The sequence below is a fragment of the Elgaria multicarinata genome, chromosome 12 (genome assembly GCF_023053635.1).
Source record: "Elgaria multicarinata webbii isolate HBS135686 ecotype San Diego chromosome 12, rElgMul1.1.pri, whole genome shotgun sequence".
Classification (NCBI taxonomy): Eukaryota; Metazoa; Chordata; class Lepidosauria; order Squamata; family Anguidae; genus Elgaria; species Elgaria multicarinata.
This window is the reverse complement of record NC_086182.1, coordinates 2,431,354-2,453,669: the sequence shown is the minus strand read 5'-3', so window position 1 is coordinate 2,453,669 and position 22,316 is coordinate 2,431,354. Positions and strand designations below refer to the sequence as shown.

Below are 22,316 nucleotides of genomic sequence, written 5' to 3'. Positions count from 1 at the left end.
GCTCCCTTCCAAAAGGGAGGGGGGCGGAGGCCTGAGTGGAGCTTGGGATTGGCTAGGTGGAATCCAGGGTGGATTCCTGCATTGAGCAGGGGGTTGGACTAGATGGCCTTGTAGGCCCCTTCCAACTCTGCTATTCTATGATTCTAGAACGGGTCATGGTACAGGCTGGCCCCAAAAGGGATAAAAGAGTGGACAACCAGGGACCAGCCATCTTTCCTGGAACTGCATGCATGACTTTGAAGAGAGGCAAAGTCATTTTGTAGTTGAAGATGAGTCAAAGTGAAATAGGAGGGGGAGAACTATATTTCAGATTAAATGGTCTCCAAGCAGCAACACTCATATTTGGCAAAGAGAAGGGGCAAACATTTATATTTGTACTTTTGTAAACTGCCCAGAGAGCTTCAGCTATGGGGCGGTATATAAATTAAATAAATAAATAATAAATAAATAAATAATCCCTGGCGAGCTGGGTCACTGCTCGGTTTTAGAACTTTTTTTGTGTTTTAAGTGCCTGGACGCTCCAGGCATGACCAGTCGCCTTCGAGGTGTGATTTATGGTGGGCTAGAGTTTTAAGTGTTTGCTGCTAAACTTACCCTTAGACCTCTTACCCCATTCCCCCCCCTCTCCTTCCCTTCCCTTTCGTATTCCCTTGTCTGCGCCTTCTGTGTGCTTTGACTGCAGTCTTACGTGTTGGATTTAGTGTGTGTAAATACAGCTGCTTCAGTCCTTAGTTTGTGGTGTGTGTGTGGTTATTCCCCGAAGGGCTGGCTAATACCATCCTGGTTTGGGGTTAGGGAGGTGGAGATCTGGGTGACTGGAGGATTGGTCCAGAGCCTACCTTGCAGGGAGGGAGGTTGGGTGGACCACAGCCTTCCTTCACAGGCTCCAGTTGGTGAATCCTGGGTTTTAGTAAAGAAACCAAGTAGATTTTGCAGGCATGAATTGTGTCCACCTCTGATCTTGGGACTGCTGGGCTATATAGGCCAGGGGAGGGCCATTTGTAGCTCACTAGATGTTTTGGCCTACAACTCCCATCAGACCCAGGCAGAATAGCACATGGTGAGGGATTGCGGGAGTCGTAGGCCAAAACATTTGCAGAGCCACAGATCCCCTGACATAGACCCTTGGTGTGATCCGGCAGGGCCCCTCTGAGGCCCCGGATAGCCCTTGTTCCCGCAGCCCCTGCTAGCCAGGCCTCCCCTCTGCTCTTCAGCCCCATGGCCCCCCCTCCACGCTTCTCCCCTTCTACTCCCCAAGTTGCCCCAGATTGCTTTGCTCTATGAAAAGCAGGATCTGCAAAACTGAATGAACCATGGAGAAGTGAGTAAATGTTTGCCTGCTTGTTTAATAAGCACAATTCTGAAAGTGAAATCAAGCACGCTGGCAAGCAGAAGCCGTTCGACGGCAATTAGGCTCCCTGGCAGTCAGGAACTGAGTCAGTCATTGGGGCCAGACAGACCTGGTGGCCCTGGTCATGCCCGCTGCCAGCGCTCTTTAGCAGCCTTTCAGTTTTCTGAATTGCATTTTAATTCAGCTAAAGTTGGGTAATTAAACAAACGCTTCCTGTCGGCTGTGTGCTGGCTGGCTCTCTGCTTTGTAATCTAGGATACTAATGAGGTGATCTTGGCTGCGACAGACATTGGCCAAAATCCAAGAAGAGATGTTGAAGAGGAGGGTCTTCTTCTCTGTAGCAACACCACCACCCCCAGCACCATCAAAACACCGCCGTTTCCCAGTGGGTTCTCTTTCGCTCCATGCAGCTTGTGCGGTAGCAAAGTTACTGCGGTGATGCCACGTGGTTTGCTAGAGCAGCATCCTGGCTGGGAATGCAAAGTGTTGTAGTCAATGTATCTGAAGGGTGCCTGGCTGGAGAAGGCTAGGGAACTAATGCCTGGACATGGGTTCAAGTCCTGTCTCTCCCCACCGCCTTGGGCAACTCACTAGATCTTAATTTCAGTTTCCAATTCACCTGCTTTGGATGATCACTGTGGCTTAAATAATGAGTTGGCTGGCTTTTGAATATTGCAGCTGCGGCTTGGGGTGTTGTCTGAACCTGCGGGGGTGGGTTGTAACCTATGGGCTCTTCTATTGAGGGTTATGTGAGTGTTGTTTAACCCTCACACAACCCACCCCTGCTGTGATTGGAAGACACAATAAGCCACAGTTGTGGCTTGAACACCCGAAACGGCTGCCCACCACAAACCAACCCACTGCCTACTTTAAAAAGAAACATTTCAGCTATTGAATTTGGTAATTCGTGTGTGTTCTATATTGTAAGACTTTCTAGTTCATTTTTGTGAGATCTACAGTATGACTCATGCATGTACCACTAAACCAGAGTTTAGTGTTTCTTCCAAACCCAGCTAATTCTAATATGTATATATAGCGGAGGTGGGGAGCGTGTGGCTGAGACATTGTCCCTGATCATTGGCAATGCTAGTTGTGGCTGATGGGAGCTAGAGTCCAACAACAGAATGAAATTTAATAGGGATAAATGCCAAGTTCTACACCTAGGAAAAAGAAACCAAATGCACAGTTACAAGATGGGGGATACTTGGCTCAGCAATACTACAAACGAGAAGGATCTTGGAATTGTTGTAGACTGCAAGCTGAATATGAGCCAACAGTGCGATATGGCTGCAAGAAAGGCAAATGTTATTTTGGGCTGCATTAATAGAAGTATAGCTTCCAAATCACGTGAGGTACTGGTTCCTCTCTATTCAGCCCTGGTTAGGCCTCATCTAGAGTATTGCGTCCAGTTCTGGGCTCCACAATTCAAGAAGGACGCAGACAAGCTGGAGCGTGTTCAGAGGAGGGCAACCAGGATGATCAGGGGTCTGGAAACAAAGCCCTATGAAGAGAGACTGACAGAACTGGGCATGTTTAGCCTGGAGAAGAGGAGATGGAGGGGAGACATGAGAGCACTCTTCAAATACTTAAAAGGTTGTCACTCAGAGGAGGACCAGGATCTCTTCTCGATCCTCCCAGAGTGCAGGACACGGAATAATGGGCTCAAGTTAAAGGAAGCCAGATTCCAGCTGGACATCAGGAAAAACTTCCTGACTGTTAGAGCAGTACGACAATGGAACCAATGACCTAGGGAGGTTGTGAGCTCTCCCACACTAGAGGCCTTCAAGAGGCAGCTGGACAAGCATCTGTCAGGGATGCTTTAGGGTGGATTCCTGCATTGAGCAGGGGGTTGGACTCGATGGCCTTGTAGGCCCCTTCCAACTCTGCTATTCTATGATTCTGTGAATATCAGGAGGGCCACAGGTGCTCCACTCATCATAGGTAGAATCTGTAACAGGAACCTAGGAAGCTGCCTGATGCTGAGCTGGACCCAGAGGAGGCTGGAGGCTCCAGGTTTCAGTCAGAGCCAGTCAGAACTCTAAAGGAGCTCTCCAAGGGGCGGAGCAGCTCCTTTGGAGTTCCGACTGAAACGCGGAGTGGTTTGACTGCCCCACTGGAACCGGAGCCTCAGCCTTCACTGGTTAGACCATTGAGCCATCATCAGCACGGACAATCGTCAGCAGCAGCTGTCCAGGGCTTCCAACCGGGCCGGGTGGGGGGGCTGCCCCAGCTGGACCAGGAGATATCAAGGGCTGGATCTTTGGCAAGCACACCTCCGTGTTCTACATCTGAGTTTGTGGTTGGTTATTTCATCAGCCAAACAAGATCTGACAAATTTGACAGGTCGTGTGTTGTCAAATATCTTCCGTGCTGGTAGGTTTGCTCGTGAGCAGGGACCAGCAGTGCTCCCGCCTGCTCCCGCTCACGAATGACGCTGCAGTGAAATTAATCAGAGGAAGCTGCCAGGGGCGCGCTTGGTCCTTGATGCCGGAGCGGGGCCTGCGTTGCGCTCCTGTGCTGACGTTGGCAGCTTTCATTCGTGCTGCGGTGAGGAGCTTCCTTGTACTTGGTCGTTTCTGTTCTGCTGCTGTGAACTTTTGGCATATTGGGTCTGACTTTGATTTTGTTTTTTTATTATTATTATTATTATTATTATTATTATTATTATTATTATTATTATTATTATATTTGTTTGTATCCTGCCTTTTGCCCAATGCTGGGCCTCACTGAGTTTTACAAAAGGAAAGAAGGATATACTGGTTTAACATAAATTAGTTAAAAAACGCAGATAACATAGTCAGGTATCTTTGTGTGTATTTTTGAATAATGTTCCTTAGTTTAGTTGTGTCTGCATAATAATTATTGGCATTGGCTCTACATGTTTGCCAGGTCTCTACCATATTTGGGGGGGGGGAGATCTCCTTACATATACAGTGGCTACTATGGCCCTCTTTCAAAAAAGAAAAGAAAGAGGTGCCAGGGAAGTGGGATGTGTCAGAAAGTGGACCAGCTTCGATTCAGAATTCTTTTGGGCTTTTCTTCCTGATGAATGGAGACACACACACACACACACACACACACACAGGACCCAGACAAAAACTATGGGAGGTTCAGATAGAGTTGGTTTATTCAGAGCGCTTACCTCAAAGAATAAAGACTGATAAAACATGGGTCACTTTACCCATGGATACGCGTAATGTATCCCTTGATATTTTATTTATTTATTATTTATTTATTTATTACATTTTTATACCACCCAATAGCCGAAGCTCTCACAAACCCACACAAATCTGCTTTCTGGCTGATGCAGTCTTTTATTTATTTATTTATTTAAAACATTTCTATCCCGCCCTATATCATTAAGATCTCAGGGCGGCGTACAGATAATAGCATATATAAAACAGTAAATATACACGGCTAAAAACAAAATTTTGACCCCTACCTAATAAAACACATTACGCCTTGTTCTCCTGAGGTGGAATTTGCAACAGTCCCTCTCAGATCCGGAAACTCCAGCCAGATTCCTAGATTATGATCAACCGGTTGAGACATACCTGCGGGTTTTGTCCAGCTGAGGTCATGCCTACAGCACATCTGTTTTCTAGTGTAACACAGTCTACCGGCTCACACGATCACCGCTTCCCACGGTGAATTGCGTGTGTTAGTACATGGTGGGCAGTTTTTGAATATGCAAGCCAGGGGTGGTTGTGTCATCCAAATCCAGGGACTGCGATTCATGCAAGAGTTAAACAAAGCTTGCATAACCTTTGTTTAATCTTCACATAACCCACAGTCCCCTGGTTCGGACAACATGACAAGCTGCGTCTTGAATATTCAAAATGGCCACTGGCGCACACCACAACTCACTGTGGCCACAGTGGTATGTTTGATTGTTTGAACTGGCCCAATGAAAGGCTGATTCTAAACATTGGTCTGTATAGGAGAATAGGCCTGCCTGAGTGCAGCTTTGCTTCTGGTATTTCAGCTTGGAGCGTCTAGTTCAAGCTGGAGTGGGTCTGGGGTGCGGGGCTGAGTTCCCCAAATGCCCAAGAATGTGCACTGTTGTTGCTGCTTTCAAATGTTAAGTGGGCTTCCTCTTGTCCTTGTCTTCCTCTCCCTAGATTGACAAGTACCTCTTTCACATGCGGCTTCCAGATGACACTCTGCAGGAGATCTCAAATCGGTTCCGGAAAGACATGGAAAAGGGCCTCGCAGAAGACACCAACCCTACAGCTGCTGTCAAAATGCTGCCGACGTTTGTGCGGTCCACCCCTGATGGAACAGGTAGAGTGCTGTGAAGAGGAAAGGAAGGCGCTTGGAGGGAGCTCCGGAGCCTGTCTCGGGACCAGTTGCTTACGAAGAAGTACTTCTCCCCACAGCCCCAAGTGATCCGGAGGAGCAGCACTCGCTTGGACCTGCGAACGCGGGTCCAAGCGAGTGCTGCTCCTCCGGATCACTTGGGGCTGTGGGCAGAAGTACTTCTCTTTAAGGGCAGCGGTGCCAAGCCTCTGCACTTCGGAGCCTCCTCGCCCCAAAGGAGGGATTTCCAAATTCTGCTTCTCTCCGGTCTCCACTGTTGTCCACCTGAGGAATAGTTGCGATTTGGAGACAGAAAATAGCTTTCAAGGAGTTAAAGAGCTTTCACTGAGCTTTGGCTATTGGGCGGTATAAAAATGTAACAAATAAATAAGAAACGACTAACGCAATTTGGGAGGTTTTGCTCCCTGTGGTGTACACACGATGCACGCGCACACATCTTTTTTACTTTTAACTTGCCAATTGTTGCCTCTGGTCTCACAGGTCTTACAAGTTTTTCAAGTGATAGAAAAACCTGCAAGCCTCCTTGCCCAGAGGCGGACAGGGGAAAGGGTCCTCTTTCACATTCCCTTCAGGATGATCAGGAGGTGGGGGGGGGCAATCACCTACACCCTTGCGTGCCCTGGAATAATAGCCCCTTTGTTTTGGTGGTGCTGAATTGGAATGAGGCAGAGGCAGTGAGAGGTCTAAACGCTGCCCGGTCAGCCCCAAAGCTGACCTGATCATCATGGCTTTCCTGGGAAGGCGGCGAGCGTTTGCTCGCTAGCAGGCAAACTGACCCCCTGAGATGCAGGAAGTCATGGCTTGGGAGGCTTACATCCCTCAGTCAGTACTTCAGCGGGACAATGGCTGCAGACTTCCTTTTTCTGCTGGTAGATCAGATTGTGTTATCTGCCCTGTGGCTTAGAGTGAGCTGATGGAAATAACGCAAAGTTTGCAAACACAGGGCCCTCGGAAGCGGCCTTCTGCTGAGTCGCGCCCTCAGTCCCCCCAGCCCCGTCCTGTCGGCTGCCAGTGGCTCTCCGGGGTTTCAGGCAGGCTGGAGACGCTGCTGTGGATCAAACCTAAGGCCTTCTGCATGCAAAGCACGGCCTCCGACACGGACCTGTTTGTTTCACGAAAGAGGTCACCCGTGCGGTCTTGTTTCCTATCTCTCCAGGATATCGTGAGGAGGACAATGGGGTAAAGACAAGCACCCTGAATAGTAAAATTGCTACATTAGAATAGAATAAAGCATAAAAGCGGACAGGCTGAACCTTCCTGCCTTTCTGCATCTCAAAAGAATGGTTTCCAAGCCTGAAGCAGCGTATAACTTCTGACATGGGACCGTCCGTCTCAGCCCTGGAGTATAAGAAGCTTTAGTGAAGAGGATAGGCTCTGAGCATGTGCAGACTGCCTTTAAAACCAACAGCCAACCTATTACAGTATAGCCCCACCCCAACCCATATTTGGAGACAGAAACCAGAACTCCCAGACGGGCTTCACCTCCAGGACGGAGCGCCTCAGTCGCTCCTCTGAATTCTACAAGCTTTGGGAACTTTTGGAGAAGTGTGCCTGCACGTAGGGATGTGAGGGCTGCGCTTTTAAAGCCCTCTGTTTGTAGAGAACGGGGTAGAGGCATTCTTTGGCGAAGAATGGGTGAAGAAAGAAAGGAAGCGGCAGGGTTTCCGGCGAATGAGCAGGGCTGGCACATGTGCCAGGCAGTCTGCCCCTCCCCATATGCCAGTGTTCGGAACTGGCTGCTTTCTCTGCCCCATCGGCATCGTGGCTGGCTGAGGCCCGGAGCTGAGACAGCTGCTTCCGACTGCAGGAGGGGCCACTTGGCAGGCCCTTTCAACATCTGGCGCTCTGATTGCGTGTGGTGTTGCACTTCAGGCGCGTGGGCCTTGAGTTGGCAGGAAATCAGGCCCCAAATCAGGGAAAAGCCATCGTAAGGAAGAACCGGGAGCAACTGGGAGGCCTTGCCAAGGAATGCACAACTGGGAGAAGAGGGGAGACCTGGTAGGACCCCATTGCAGAGCTGTTATGTTGGCTTGAAAATGGCGGGACCCCCCTGCCCCTCTTCCCCACTCTGCTTCGAAGCAGTTTTTAACATCCGAGAGAGAAAGAGAGGTGGACAGATGGGCTAGCAACTTCTCCGTTGTTGTTGTTGTTGTTGTTGTTGTTGTTGTTGTTGTTGTTGTTGTTATTATTATTATTATTATTATTATTATTATTATTATTATTATTACATTTATATTCTGCCTATATTATCCTTGCAAGAAACCCAAGGCAGCTGACATGGTCTTCCTGTTCTCCATTTTATCCTTGCAACAACCCTGTGAGGTAGGTTAGGCTGAGAGCCAGTGAGTCGCTCAAAGTGAGCTTCCTCAGCCTAAGTGAGGAATAGAACCCGGATCTCCCTTCTTCCCATCTAACACAAACCATTCCCTGTTTGGGGGCAGGAAAGGAGGCTGGGGCACTGGGGCAGGCAAAGTGCCAGCAGCTCCATGTCCCCAAGCAGGTGCCACCGGCCCGGAGTACGAGACGTATAAACGACCCTATGCATGTTAATAAACCTGTGCCATGTCCTCTGCTATTCACATAGCATCACAAGCAGCGTACAGAAAAACAACTGTCCAGTCTTCATGGCTCTAAAGATATTTGGGGGGAATGGGGGGAAATACCTCCCCCAGGTTTTGGGGAGGAGAAGGAGATGTTCTCTCCGTGAGCGTGTGACCCGGACCGCATGTTTGCTGAGACAACAGAAAGGGAGGCTTGAGAGGGCGTTTCCAAACGTGTCGAACCCCAGCCAGCCTGCTGCTTTTCCCCCTCAAAAAAGGTCCCTTGAGGCCCTTCTCCACACAGCAGGGCTCCCTTCCAAAGACCCGGAGGTGGATTTGCACGGGGCGGGGGAGGCCCCTGGCAAGGGCCCCCAGCCCTGCTTTCCCTCTGCAAGCTCTGGGTCTGCGCTGGGAGCACCGCTCTTGCGCCTTGCCTGCACGGCTGAGTGTTTGACGTGATGGGTGAAGCCACAGGCAGGAGGGTGGTTGGTGTGGCGATTCCTGTGGCGAGCTGATTGTAGCTGGGCCAGGAATCGTCCACTCCGGGGAGGCTGCTTGGATTCTGTCGCTGTGCGGCACTCTCGTGCACCTGCGCAAAGCCACCCGGGCAGGCAGCCACAGCGCTGGGAGTGGACTGAGGCCAGGCTGTGTCTGCCGGGCTGCCTGGCTGCCCTGAGCGAGGGCGCCCGAGGAGGTCGCTGCTCAAAGAGTATTCCTTTCCGGTTGCTCGCTCACTCTCTTTCCTGCTGGACCGGTTTCTTTTCACAGCTGGCGTGTGGTTGCTGTGGAGCGTAGCTGCCTGAGGCTTGGGATTGTTGATGTGGGTCAACCGCCCTGCTAGGAGTGCTGTGAGCCAGCTTCGGGCCCCCGCCGCGATCGGCCGTATTCTCTGCTGTTCACGTAGCGCCAAAAGCAGCGTAGACAAGCGAGGGCCCTCGCCTCCATGGCACTGAAGGGTTTGTGGGGGAATGGGGAGGGGAGAGGAACAGGGTGCTCCAGTGGGTCTCTTAATTCAAGGGCTGCCGAAAACACTGGCTGAAGAGGCCGGTTTTGATTCAATCAATATGCACTTTATTTATTTATTTATTACATTTCTATACCGCCCAATAGCGGAGCTCTCTGGGCAGTTCACAAAAATTAAAACCATTCAAAGTATAAAACAACAGTATAACTTGAGCTTAAGCTTCACGGAGTCACTAAGGGTGCAGTCCGCTGGGAAGATCGGCTGGGAAGCCCTGCTTCAAGTGGACGGAAGCTGTACGGGGCTTCCAAGCACTCGGTCTCAGTGAGGCGCTGGGATTCTGCCCCACGCGTGCTCAGTTGACTGTTTGCAGGGAGCCCGTGTGAGTGGGGCTGCATGATCTGGAACCTGTGCGCAGAGCCATCGTCTTCTCTAGATGGAGGATTGTATGCTGAGCGAGCCTAATCATTGGCCCTGTTTGCACATAATGGTAGCGAGTCGTTCATTAACCCGTGATGTACTGCAGTTCATGCACAGCACATGCTGCCGTCATTTTGAATATGCAACCTGCTGTTGGTCCAATCAGAAGTCGTTCCATGACATGCAAACCCAGACAGTAGGGATTAATTGTGGGCTAAACAACCCACAGTTAACCTATAATTGGTTCTTATGTTAACTGTGGGTTGTTTAACCCACAATTAACCCAGAGTGCTCAGGTTCACCCGTTACAGAGTAACATCTGATTGGGCTGATTGGAGGTTGCACATTCAAAATGGTGATGGGACACGATCGTCGCATATTGTGGGTTAATTAATCCACGTTTTGCCGCCACTGTGCGTGAACTGGGTCAGTCTGTCTCCCTGCAGATCGTCAATCAAACGTAGTTCACTGTACTGTAGAGGGTTTTTCTCTTTCATATTTGAGTGTGATATTTAACGGATAAATGAAATGGGCCTCAGTTTATTTTTATTTCTTGTCCCCTTGCAGAAGAAGGAGACTTCTTGGCCTTAGACCTCGGTGGCACAAATTTTCGGGTGCTGAGAGTCAAGGTGGCCGATAATGGCAGCAAGAAAGTTGAAATGGAGAACCAGATCTATGCTATTCCGGAGGATCTTATGAGGAGCAGTGGAGTACAGGTGGGTTGAACCGGCTTCCTTCAAGGCCCCCATCTTGGCTAGTCTGTCCCCTGAGTCTCAGCATCACCTCTCTTGGCTCAGCATCTCCAAGAGGTGATGTTCAAGAAGGAAGGCAATAAAATTCAGTGACTGCCATGACAAAGGTCCTTCCCTCTCCGCTTTTGCTCTTAACAGTAGGCAAAATCCAACATAAATCCTACTCAGAGTAGACCCATTGAAATGAATGGGACATAAGCTAGTACCATTCATTTTAATGGATCTGCTTTGAGTGGGACTCCCCAGTTCAGAGCTCAGAAAGCAGTTTTTTTTTAAATGCAATCAACTTTCTTTTGAGCTGAAAATGGAAAAAAATATATTTTATTTTATTTATTACTGCGATAACACCGCCCCCACCCAGAGGGCCTTGCCTAGCACACCCTTCTCAAGCCAAGCGCCACCTCTTGAAAAGCCCGAGGAAAGGGTAAAAACAACACCACCTCTCCCCTATATGTGAGGGAACAAGGTAAAGGGTTTTGGCAAATAGGTTCTATTGCTGAGGTACGGAACTGCAGGTGTATTGTTAGATGTTTTTAGACTGTGTAATATAGCAGGTAATAAATCCGAGCTGACACGTGGTTTGTGGTAACAACACAAAGTAAAGTGTATTGAAATTTAACAGATCAAAATTTCAATTTAGATCCAACCTGCTTATTTTTATATTTAAAACCACAATCCCAAGTCCCTTAAAATTCTAACTCTTCTCACTCCTCACACACCAAACACTCTCATGAAGCACAAGCCAGACTAAAACCTCCCAGACTAAAACCAAACTAGACCAACCACGCTAAACTAACTTACAATCCCCTCAGCCAACCTATTTATACTCCCCCTCGCCCCCCTCACTGCATCACTAGCCACACCCACTCGGTCAAACATTCCGCACTCACTAGACATACAAACCAGACATACCTAAGGGACAGAAAGGTGGGTATCACCACAATGACATTTGTATACCGCCCCATAGCCGAGGCTGTCTGGGCGGTTTGCATAGGATAAAAACAATACACAAAAAATTTAAATCACAAAAACACACGATTTAAAACCACAAAAACACAGAAGGTTTTATTCCAACAGTGATGGAAGCAGGTCTGTATATCGCGATAGGAATGCATATTGCAAGCTCCCCAATTCTGCTTTCAATAAATTTGCAACCCGCTGAAAGGAAGGCCCTGAAAGGAAGGCCCTGAAAGGAAGGCTCTGCCATTGGAGGGGAGCCTGTTGAGCACGAATGGTCCGGGAGAGGATTGAGGTGTGCTGTGCTGGGTGGGTCCCTGTCCGGGTCCCCTGTCCATGGGAAGCCATCCTCACCCGGTGCCTGCCTCTCCATCCGACAGCTCTTTGACCACATTGCTGAATGCTTGGCCAACTTCATGGAGAAGCTGGAAATGAAGGACAAGAAGCTGCCGCTGGGCTTCACCTTCTCCTTCCCCTGCTACCAGACCAAACTGGACGAGGTGAGTGAGCCTCCTCCTCCTCCTCTGGGCTTGAGCTAGGCGGGGCGTCCCGAGAGGGCCAGTGCTGCAGCAGCACAGGAGCCGGAGCCTGTGGGAACTCTGGGGGACTTTCCTGTTTCCAGTCATGTCTCGTCGTTAGCTGGGGCAAGCTGTCTGCCTCAGGCCCTGATTTGCAGCACAAAGATAATAATGCTGGCCTACCTCATAGGGACATGGTAAGGACTACTGAGACAATGTATGTGGAACGCTTTGGACACTCTTGATATTAAGAGTTGTTCCTGCTGGTAAGCGCAGGGTTCGGACCTTTTGAAATAGTCATTCAGTGAAGAGAAATGACGGATTTTGGCCCTGTAGGAAAGCTCTGGATAAATGGTTCGGTGTTGTGATAGGTAGCGAGTGCTGTCAGTACAAGCTGAAAGGCAGCGTTGGAACCTTCTAGGCCCTGGGGAACGAAGCCTCCACATGGCGGTCTCGTTAGGATGTAATTCCTTACTGCTTTGCCTTCCTTTTCTCAAACAGAGCGTCCTTGTTACGTGGACCAAAGGATTCAAGTCCAGTGGTGTGGAAGGGAAAGACGTGGTTTCATTGTTACGGCAAGCCATTAAAAAACGAGGGGTAATTAAGCCCGATTTCTCTCCCCCCCCCAACACACCCACCCAACCAAATGTTTTCTATGACTTTGTAGCTAGAGGCAGCCAGTCATGCTCCTTTCCCGTTCCCCAGAGAGGTGGAGGTGGCAGGACAGTTGCATTTTTGCTCATGGTGCCCCACTTCTTCCTCTGCCAAGCAGGTTTGCAGGGTTTCTTATTGTCTCAGCTGGACAAAAAGGCCTTGCTGTGCACGCCATGGAGAAACAACACATCCACGGCATCACGTTCAAATGTTTCAGTGATTTCTGTCTCCTGCTTGTGTCTGAGGTGGGGGGCTGGGCCATCGGCTGGGCGTCCCTGCCATGCAGCAAGGTGAAGACACAGCTTCAGCCGGTGGAATTTAGGGAGAGAGATGAAGACAGTAATCGGTGTCCAACTGGTGCAGTGAGACGTTCTGTAAAGCGTCACTGCACCAGTTGGACACCGATTACTGTCTTCATCTCTCTCCCTAAATTCCACCGGCTGAAGCTGTGTCTTCACCTTGCTGCATAGCGTAAAGGACATTCGTTGATCTGCTTCAAGCAGCAAAATGTCCTGGGCCAGCCCTGGGTCTGAGGGAAGCATTGTAATGGTTCGTCCATGTCTGTCCCAAATGCAGCGGAAGGTGCAGAGTGCTGTAACTCTAGAAGCGGATGCTACAGCAGGGCCTGTAGAGACATGTAGACAGACAGGGAGCGCCACCAATTCAGCCCCAAATGCTGGTTCCCCCAAGAAGGCTGTCGACTCGATAGACCTTCAGGGACACTTAATAGGACCGTGAGGAAGGTGGCCCTGTCCCTGTTGCCTCACGTATGGCCGTGTTCTTTGGGAGCTAGAACTTGATGAGATGCTCCCCAGCTCCATGACTCCCTTGGGCAAAACTACTTTGGGGACCAGGCGGGGCGGTGGGGATGTGGTGGTCAGTCAGTGCTTTCCCCCGCTAGCGTCTGGTGCCAGTTCCCGTGGCGCTTGACATTGGAGAGGGAGGGACAGGTGCGAACGAAGGGGTCAGTGCAGGCTAGAAACATCCAAGGAGCCAACGAGGACCTTTTCCAACCTCTTCCTGTATTGTAGGACTTTGACATAGATGTCGTTGCTGTGGTGAACGACACCGTTGGGACCATGATGACCTGCGGCTACGATGATCCCAACTGTGAAGTTGGACTTATTGTGGGTAAGATGTCTGGGGAGGAGGAGGGTGTGGCAGAGTCACCTGTTTCTTTGGTTGACCCGTTTTATTCCATATATTGATATGAATGTATTTATTTATTTATTTATTTATTTATTTATTTTATTACATTTATATACCGCCCCACAGCCGAAGCTCTCTGGGCGGTTTACAACAATTAAAAATAGTAAACATTAAAAGTATACAAAAATTTAAAAAAAACATAAAAACAGTATAAAAACAGTATAAAAACAACAGTATCCATTTAAAAACAACAATTCTGGGGTCCATTAAAAACAAACTTAACGTTATTAAATGCTGTTAAAATGCCTGGGAGAAGAGAAAGGTCTTGACCTGGCACCGAAGAGATAACAACGTTGGCGCCAGGCGAGCCTTATCGGGAAGATCATTCCACAGTCGGGGGGCCACCACCGAGAAGGCCCTCTCCCTTGTTGCCATCCTCCGAGCTTCCCTCAGAGTAGGCACTCGGAGGAGGACCTTAGATGTTGATCGCAGTGTACGGGTAGGTTCATGTCGGGAGAGGCGTTCCATCAGGTAATTAGTTGTTCAGGAGCGGTTTATACAGGTGAGGAAGGGGGTTAACTGTGGGTCACAGGAGGGATATTGTGGGTCCCGGCTGGTTTGGTTCTACCTGGGGCAGAGGGAGCGCGGTGAGAAGAGTGCTTAGCTCTGAGGGAGATTTGGGCTGTGGAGTTTGGCGAAGCATCGCCTTAGTCTGAGGGCTGGTGAGGCCGGCTGTGGCTGATGGTTAATCATCCATGTAAAGAACAGCAACATGAGCTCTTATTTTGTGTTCCCAAGTTAAAGCCGTGGGCCAGCTTGGTCTTCGCTTCTGCTACTGCCAACATTAGCATTTAATAGCCAGCACCGACTCCCCCAAACTAGCGATTACAGTAACAGTGATCAATGTGAGTCACATTTGCCATTGATGGGCGCCCCACTCCCTGGGCTCGTTGTCCCAGGCGTGAGGGGATAACCGGTGCAAGCCCAGGCGGAAGAGGGGCAGGCGTCACCGGGGGCAAGTGCCATTTCCCAAATGCTGTGCAAACCAAAGTCAGCTTTGAGCTTGTTTCTGGTACTTTCAGAGATGGCTCGACTGCTGCCTTCACCCTGTGCACTGCCTTTCAGCTGCCATAAATATTACAGTACGTGGTGGTGGTGGTGGTCTGTCCTGGTGTTTCTGAGCACCTTTGGGCAGAAAGGCAAAGAAGAAAGTATAGAAGAAGGGGGGGGGGAGTATTGAAGCACCCACGTCTGCTCTCCTGAACTTCCTTGGCCTCCCTTTCCCTCCCCACCCCCAATTAGGCACTGGTTCCAACGCGTGTTATATGGAGGAAATGCGGCACATTGAGTTGGTGGAGGGCGACGAGGGGCGCATGTGCATCAACATGGAGTGGGGCGCCTTTGGAGACGACGGGGCCCTGAACGACATCCGGACGGAGTTTGACCGGGACATTGACATGGGCTCGCTGAACCCCGGCAAGCAACTGTAAGCAGGACACCTCAGCCTGGCGGCAGCTGTGTTGTTCCTCTCGTTCCCCTTGGTGGTGGTGTCTGGCTTGTCTCCCTGGCATGGTGGGTGGGAGGGTGGCAGGCTTAGGAAGGCCCCTTTCAGTGGAGGCTGCAGTATCCGAGGCAGTAATGCCTCTGATGTACACCAGTTGCTGGGGAACGTGGGTGCCGTTGCAGCCCTGTCCTGCTGGTGGGTTCCCAGTCCAAGAGCTGGCCGGCCACTGTGTTGAACAGAGCGCTGGACGAGATCTTGGTCTGATCTAGCATCAGGGCTCCAGCATCTTGGAGAGCTCCTTTAGGGTTCTGGCTGAAACCTGGAGCAGATTCACCGCCCCACTGGCATTGGGGCCCCCAGCCTCCCCTGACCCCTTTCAGACCTCGTGGAAGCGTCCAACTGTGCATGAGCATGTGGGCTGGACTGGGCCCCTCTCTTCCCCCATGGGGCATGGACTCACGGGGCAGCAGGTTTCCCTGTCAAGGCAGGAATCTTTCAGGCCTGCAAAGTGCCCTCGGGCCGCCCTTCGCACCCGACTCTCTGCACCTCAAGACCTGGACCGTGCATTTGCAGTTCATTATTATTATTTATCGCATTTATATATCGCCCCATAGCCGAAGCTCTCTGGGCGGTTTACCAGAGTTCATCCGACACACCGGCCAGTGTGAGCAGAGGAGGGCCGCCGACTCGGCAGGGCCTTCATACCCACATTGGGCCTTTGTGTTCTGTCGGCTGAACAAGCTTCAGCTTCCCACAGTCCGCCTTCATCCAGAGCCAAGCCGCGTCGCAGGTGCAACCCGTAGGCAGTCTGCTCCCTGGCGTAAAGAGGGCCACGAGACGCCGTTCTGGATACGTCCCTCTCTGCAGCGGCTTCCGGAAGCTGGCGGGGGAAGAACTCTTGCTGTGGCTGAGCAAGCCCCTTCCCCCCGCCCTGCTTTCCAAAGGGGGCCTCGGAAGGAAGGGGCTTCCTGCCCCGGGTGTCTGACTCCCCTGCTGCTTCCGCCTCCCCCGTTCCGGCGGGAACCATCGAGCTCTCCATCCAGCAAGAGGCTCTTGGTGCGCCGGAGCTCCGGCTTGCCCCGAATTCACTCTCTTTCTCTCTTGCATTGCAGGTTTGAGAAGATGATCAGCGGCATGTACATGGGCGAGCTGGTCAGGCTCATCCTGGTGAAGATGGCCAAGCAGGGGCTGCTGTTCCACGGGAGGCCCACCCCGGAACTGTTGACCATGGGGTGCTTTGAGACCAGATACGTCTCTGCCATTGAGAAGTGAGTGGCGGGGGCATGGAGGGCCGCTGCTCGCCTGAGAGGACCAGCCACGCACGGAGCGACGCACAGCTGCGTCACACATACGCACACACACTGGATTGTGTGATGACTCGCTGTGTGTGCGCATGGGCTCCATCACAAAGCACCGGGTGGGGGTGGGGAGACGTGACGCAGTGAGGCTGGCTGGTCCTAGCACAACGAGGCGGCAGAGTGGAAGAAAGTGATCACACGTTTAAAGGGCCCCCATTCAAACCAGGATATCCTTGCATGTAGAAAGCTGGTCCCTGATGCACTAGTTTCCCCCCCCCTCATGTGGGGAGTTCTTGATTTAAGAAACAGCTCCCCCTGCCAGCAGTCTGGAGCGCTGCAGCTGCTCTGCTTCCTCATCCCGCTGCACGTGTGGAAGTCCCACCTGTGGTGTTGGATTGGCGGGTGGCCCTTTCACGCAGGGGCTGGACGCTGCCGGGGGGACCTAACCCTGGGCGTAGCGTTCCCAAGCAGGCAGCCGCCACCTGTAGGAAGGGGCAAACGCTGGCCAGGGGGACGCTGGCGTGTCTGGGGATCGAGCCGGGCGTGGGAAACGCAAGACGAAGCCCTCCAGGCCCTTCAGGCCAGTCTGACCGCGCCGGCAGCTGAAGGGATCCTTACAGGCACGGAAGCAAAAAGGGGTGTCCGTGGAGCAGCCTGTGCTCCGAGGGCGGCACTGCAGAATTCCCCTGTGGCGCCTGGAGGAAGTTTGGATCCAGCCCTTCAGGTCACACGCTGCTGCTGCTTCTGCCGTGGCGAGGGGGGGGGGGCAGATCGCCTGGCAGTGCTTGACATGAGAACCGTGCGGCTGGGCCGGAGGTGCAGCCCCTCATGTCTCTCCCCCCCTCCGCCCCCCAGGGAGAACGAAGGGCTGCTGAAAGCCGAGGAGATCCTGGTGAAGCTGGGCCTGGAGCCGTCCCACGAAGACTGCGTGGCCACCCGGCGCGTCTGCGAGATCGTCTCCACCCGCTCGGCAAGCCTCTGCGGTGCCGCCCTGGCTGCCGTGCTGCGCCGCATCAAGGAGAACAAGGGCGTGGACCAGATGCGCTCCACTGTTGGCGTGGACGGCACGGTGTATAAGAAGCATCCCTAGTGAGTGGCGAGCCTGGAGAAGCGGCCACCGCGTGGGAGAGGGCCTTCCCAGGCCTGGCTCTGGGCTCCTGGTGTGGTTGTCCCGCCCGCCCATCCCCAGGCTGAGTGCGGCTGTCTAGGAAAGGCAAGGGAGGTTGGGGGGGGGGCGCTCTGGGAAGGGGCTCCCCTGGGGCTGCTCTCGTTCCGCACTTTGGGGATCAGGGCCCAGAGGGGGAGACGCTCCCCCTGGGAAAGGCTGCCAGAGGCGGGGGAAGCACGCTCCAAGGGCTCCCCCCGGCTTGTCTTTCCCAGCGGGAGGGCAGGCAGAGGACGGAGCGCCCTGTTGGGCACCACTTCCTAGGACCCCTGTAAGCACCTTCAGGGAGGAAGTCTGGGCCGGGTGGGCAGGAGGGGCAGGCGCAGGTGCTCTCAGGCATCTGCTTTGGGACGTGGCACTGCAGGAAACGGCCGTGTGTGAGCTGGTGGGGTGCAGTGGCTGAAGTGTTGGACTGGGACTCTGGAGATCCGGGTTCTATTCCCCACTTAGGCCGTGGAAGCTCACTGGGTGTTTCCGGGCCACTCATTGGCTCTCAGCCTAACCCACGTCATAGGGTGGTTGTCAGGATAAAACGGAGAGGAGGAAGACCGTGGGTTTTGTGCAAGAGGAAAATAAATTGCATCAATCAACGTGGGGAAGTGAGCCCCTCCCAAGGGGCCATGCTGCACCCTGGGTGGGATGGGTGACGTGGCTGAGGCAAGATGGAAATGCAACTGGGGCGGGGTGCTCCGAGCCCTTGCAGCCTGAGGTGGGGCAGTCTAGGGAGCCCTTTGTCCCTGCTTGCCTCAGCCGTGCGCGTGTCTGCCTGGAGGCGTGTTGGTAACGGCTCCCCACGATGCTCCCTGCAGTTTTGCCCGGCGCCTTCACAAGACGGTGCGGCGCCTGCTGCCCGACTGCGACATCCGATTCATCCGGTCGGAGGACGGGAGCGGCAAGGGGGCGGCCATGGTCACCGCGGTGGCCTACCGGCTAGCGGCCCAGCACAAGGCCCGGCAGGAGATCCTGGACCCCCTGCGGCTCAGCCACGATCAGCTGCTGGAGGTCAAGAAGCGGATGAGGCAGGAGATGGCGAGGGGCCTGGCCCGGGAGAGCCACGGCCAGGCCACGGTGAAGATGCTGCCCACGTACGTGTGCTCCACCCCGGATGGAAAAGGTAACGGAGGTCTGAAGCTGGCGGAGCCCGGGGGCACGGCTGCGTACTCCGAGGGCCACAGCCGGGATGGGATGGGTTGGCGGAGCCTTGCGCTGGGAAGGGGGCCCTCCGCTCAGCAACGCTGGCTTCTGAGGCAACCCACTGCTCTCCTGTCTGCAACCATCAGGTCCAGAGACAAGCTTTTTAAAAGCAACACACGCACAACCCAACACACACACACACACACACACACGTCCACACGTCCACACTAGAAAGAAAGCCCAGATGTGGAGGAAGCCTGGATTTTGTGCACAGCTCTGCTGCATACAATTGCAGCCTGTGCGTAGGGGCGCTCTGGTGGTGAATACTCACGGTGTGAAGCACTCTGAGCTCTGTAAATTATTGTTTAGTGAGGATAGAAACAATGTATGGCGCTGTGAGGGTTTGGGGATCGTCTTCAGAGAGCAGCTGAGGGGGCAGAAGCGCCGCAGAGGGAGGGCATGCCTTGTCTCTTACTGTGCTGCAGTCAGGATGGTGACTGCTCTGCTCACACACACCCCACCCCAAATCCCTTTTCTGTGGGGCTGTTGAAACGAGAGGGAGGGTTTTGCAGGGCTGGGTGGGGTGCATTTCCCTTCGGGTACGTCTTTTTGCATCGTGCGCCAGGTCCACCTGCTCACCCTCCATGGGCTCAGGAGGGGCGGATCACCCCTGTCGGCCCAAAAGGAACATTGGCTGGGAGCAGTTTGTGCCTGTGCGGCTAGAGGAGAGGGGCCCGGCCAAGACCTTGTGGTGCCAGTGGCAGAAATGCCAAGCGATTCTCCCTCCCCCTCTGCCCCCTCTTCTGGGACCTTCTCCTGCAGGCCTCCTGTTCCTTTTAGTGAGGAGACCTCCCTAGTGGATCGGGCCCTCGGGCCAGATCTGCCTACCACCCTTGGTGACCCCCGACATTCATCTGAGGGGTCCGATCCGCCTGCCTCAGGCCACGCCTGCCGCTGCCCTTTCCCCTCTTGTTGCTGAAACCACGGGCTGCTCTCTGCCCTGGGGCGTCGTGAGGTTGCGCTTCTCCCTGTGGGGCCCTGCTCCACCTGCACATGGCGCTCTCCGGCCCGGAACGCGCAGTGCGCCTTGCGGGATTTCAGCCGTAGGCCGGGCAGACCCTCTGCCCTGCCAGGCCCCGCTGCTCTCTCAGCCCAGAGGGCCTCCGAGACCCCCGGTGGCGTCTGCCCAGCTGGACCCTGGGGCGGGGTAGGCTCACCTCGGCTCACCTGAGACGCCGGGGCGATGGGCTCTAAAGACCCGTGCAATTTGGTTTCAGAAAACGGGGACTTCCTTGCCTTGGACCTCGGGGGCACCAACTTCCGCGTGCTGCTCGTGCGCATTCGCAATGGGATGCGGCGCACGGTGGAGATGCACAACAAGATCTACTCGATCCCCCAGGATATCATGCAGGGGACGGGAGACGAGGTGAGTGAACCCCAAGGGAGCCGCGGCAGGAAGGCAGGCGGGGGTGGGGTGGGGTGGGGAGGGGGCGTGAGCCGCTGGCTGACTTCTGAGAGCGTGGGGGAAGCCGCCACTGCAGCGCAGAGCAGCAGTGCACCGTCGGACTCAGCAGGAGGCTGCTCCTTGCCAGGGAGGCTTTGCAGGCCGCAGGGCCCAGCTCAGTCCCCGGCCCCTCCTGTCGAAAAGGGGACCCTCCGCTAGCAGCCCTGGGAAGGGGCGGGTGGGTGGGTGGGGCAGGGTCTGTGCCTGTGTCAAGTCACTTCTCGTCCCTGCTGGTTCATGCATTTCTTCGCCGCCCATCAGGACTGGCCACTTTTCCAAAGCAGCTGGCAATGTAAAACACAGGGCTCAGAGTGTGCTTTGCTCATGGAGGCCATAGGATCATAGAATTGGAAAGGAGATCATCTCATGCGACTCCCCCTGCTCAGGGCAGGCTCTGCAATGCAGGACACAGCTGCTTGAACACCTCCACCAAAAAAGATCCCACCGCCTCCCATGGCAGCCTCTGCCACCGTCATACAGCTCGTACTTCTCCTAACGTTTTGCCAAAATCTGTCCCCCTGCATTTTGACCATTCAGGCATGGGCCCTGAATCCTGCTGGCCACATATTACTTTGCTGTGGATCTGGAGTTTCAGCACAGTGGACAGAAGTTCCCAGCAAAGGCTTGCCTTTCCAAGTGGCATCCGGAGAATCCGCTAACAACCTGCTCTCTTTGCTTTGAAAACAGGAACTGTGTTCGCGCAGGATCATTTGAAACTTGGCTTGACGCAAAAAAGCCGTCACCTTTGCACCTCTGTACAAATACAATATTCAAAGTATAGATCTGTCACTGTGTTTATATATGCTACCGATCTGCTGTCCCCTCCTTCGCCGTCCTGAGAGTGCAGGAGGGGAAACCACAATGAAATTAGTAGTAGGGATGTGCTCCGCTTCTAATCGGACCGGCGAATTAGAAGTGGAGCGGGGTGCTTCGCCTCCCCTTAAAGCGGAGGCGAAGAGGATTGGGGGGCTGGTGGAGCGTTGCGAAGAGGATCGAGGTGAAGGCGGATCCTTGGCCTCGATCCGGAGCTCCGCAAGAAAGGTAAGTGGGGTTTACCGGGCCCTGCTGCTGTCGCTGTCGCCCATGCGGCGACAGCGGCAGGGCCCAGTAACCCCCCCCCCTCCTCTCCCTTACCTGCGTCCGTTCGTGGTCCCTCGGCTTCTTCAATTGAGCCCGTGGCTCAACCAAGAAGCCGAGGGACCGCGGACGGACACAGGTAAGGCCCCCCTCCCCCTTGGTCCCTTACCGGGCTCTGCAGGTAAGGGAGAGGAGGGAGGGGGGCCTTACCTGGCGCCACTCCCCTCCACTGTGGAGCTCCGATTCGGAGCCGGAGCTCCGCGGCGAAGAGGAGCGGACTATGGGCGGAGCGGAGCGGGCCAATCCGAAATTTTCAGATCGACCCGTGGGGCGGAGCGGGGGGTCCGTGCACACCCCTAATTAGTAGTGTTGTGTTCAAATTAAAACGTGTCCCCCCCTCCCCAGCTTAATCCATTCCAGACAAGACTGACTTCCAGCACTCCAGAAAATACGCCTTTGTCAGGCTTGTTAACTTTCTGCAGGGCTGACCCTGAGACCTTTTGCCACTCGAAGCGCAGTGCCTGAAAGCTGGATTCGGCCCTTCACGTTCTGCCCCCCTGCTGAAGTCCAGCACGTCTGAAGGGCAGCAGGCTGGATCCAGGGAGGCTCCCCTTGCCCTGGGCAGAGCTCCACTGGGACTCTCCTCCCTGTCCCCCCCCACCCCCCTGGCAAAGAAAAGGCGTTCTGCCCCAAATGGCAGCATGGGGGGTCTTGAGCGGGGAGCCTGATCCTCAGCCCTGATGAAAAGTCCTCGCTTGGGCCAGCGTAGCAACGCTGTTTCTGTGAGCAGACGGCCCCGGCCCCATGCTGTACTGCCGCGTTGCGCATGCGCGTCCGCCTGGAGACTGGCCGTGTCTTGCTCCCTCAAAAGTGACACACGTGCCGTTAACAGGACGAGGACGTGGCTGAGCAAGTTCCCAGCGGCAGGACGGCGCTAAGGGATGTTGGTAGTTTTGCCCCTCCGGCTTTCGGCAAGCCCTGAAGCATCCGTTTGGCTGGCTGTTAGCATCTC

General features: G+C 53.6%; 1 protein-coding gene across 1 annotated transcript in view; it reads left to right on the top strand.

Annotated features, from left to right (window-relative positions):
- The window catches only part of LOC134407519 (hexokinase-2-like), a 45,699-nt gene that overhangs the window by 13,195 nt on the left and 10,188 nt on the right, over window positions 1–22,316 (top strand). Inside the window, exons 2-11 of the mRNA XM_063139364.1 lie at window positions 5,473–5,635; window positions 10,160–10,308; window positions 11,682–11,801; window positions 12,321–12,416; window positions 13,505–13,604; window positions 14,925–15,108; window positions 16,239–16,394; window positions 17,280–17,513; window positions 18,399–18,703; window positions 20,001–20,149. Of these exons, the coding sequence (XP_062995434.1) occupies window positions 5,494–5,635; window positions 10,160–10,308; window positions 11,682–11,801; window positions 12,321–12,416; window positions 13,505–13,604; window positions 14,925–15,108; window positions 16,239–16,394; window positions 17,280–17,513; window positions 18,399–18,703; window positions 20,001–20,149 (1,635 nt within the window). The 5' untranslated portion in view covers window positions 5,473–5,493. The remainder of the gene's footprint in view (window positions 1–5,472; window positions 5,636–10,159; window positions 10,309–11,681; window positions 11,802–12,320; window positions 12,417–13,504; window positions 13,605–14,924; window positions 15,109–16,238; window positions 16,395–17,279; window positions 17,514–18,398; window positions 18,704–20,000; window positions 20,150–22,316) is intronic.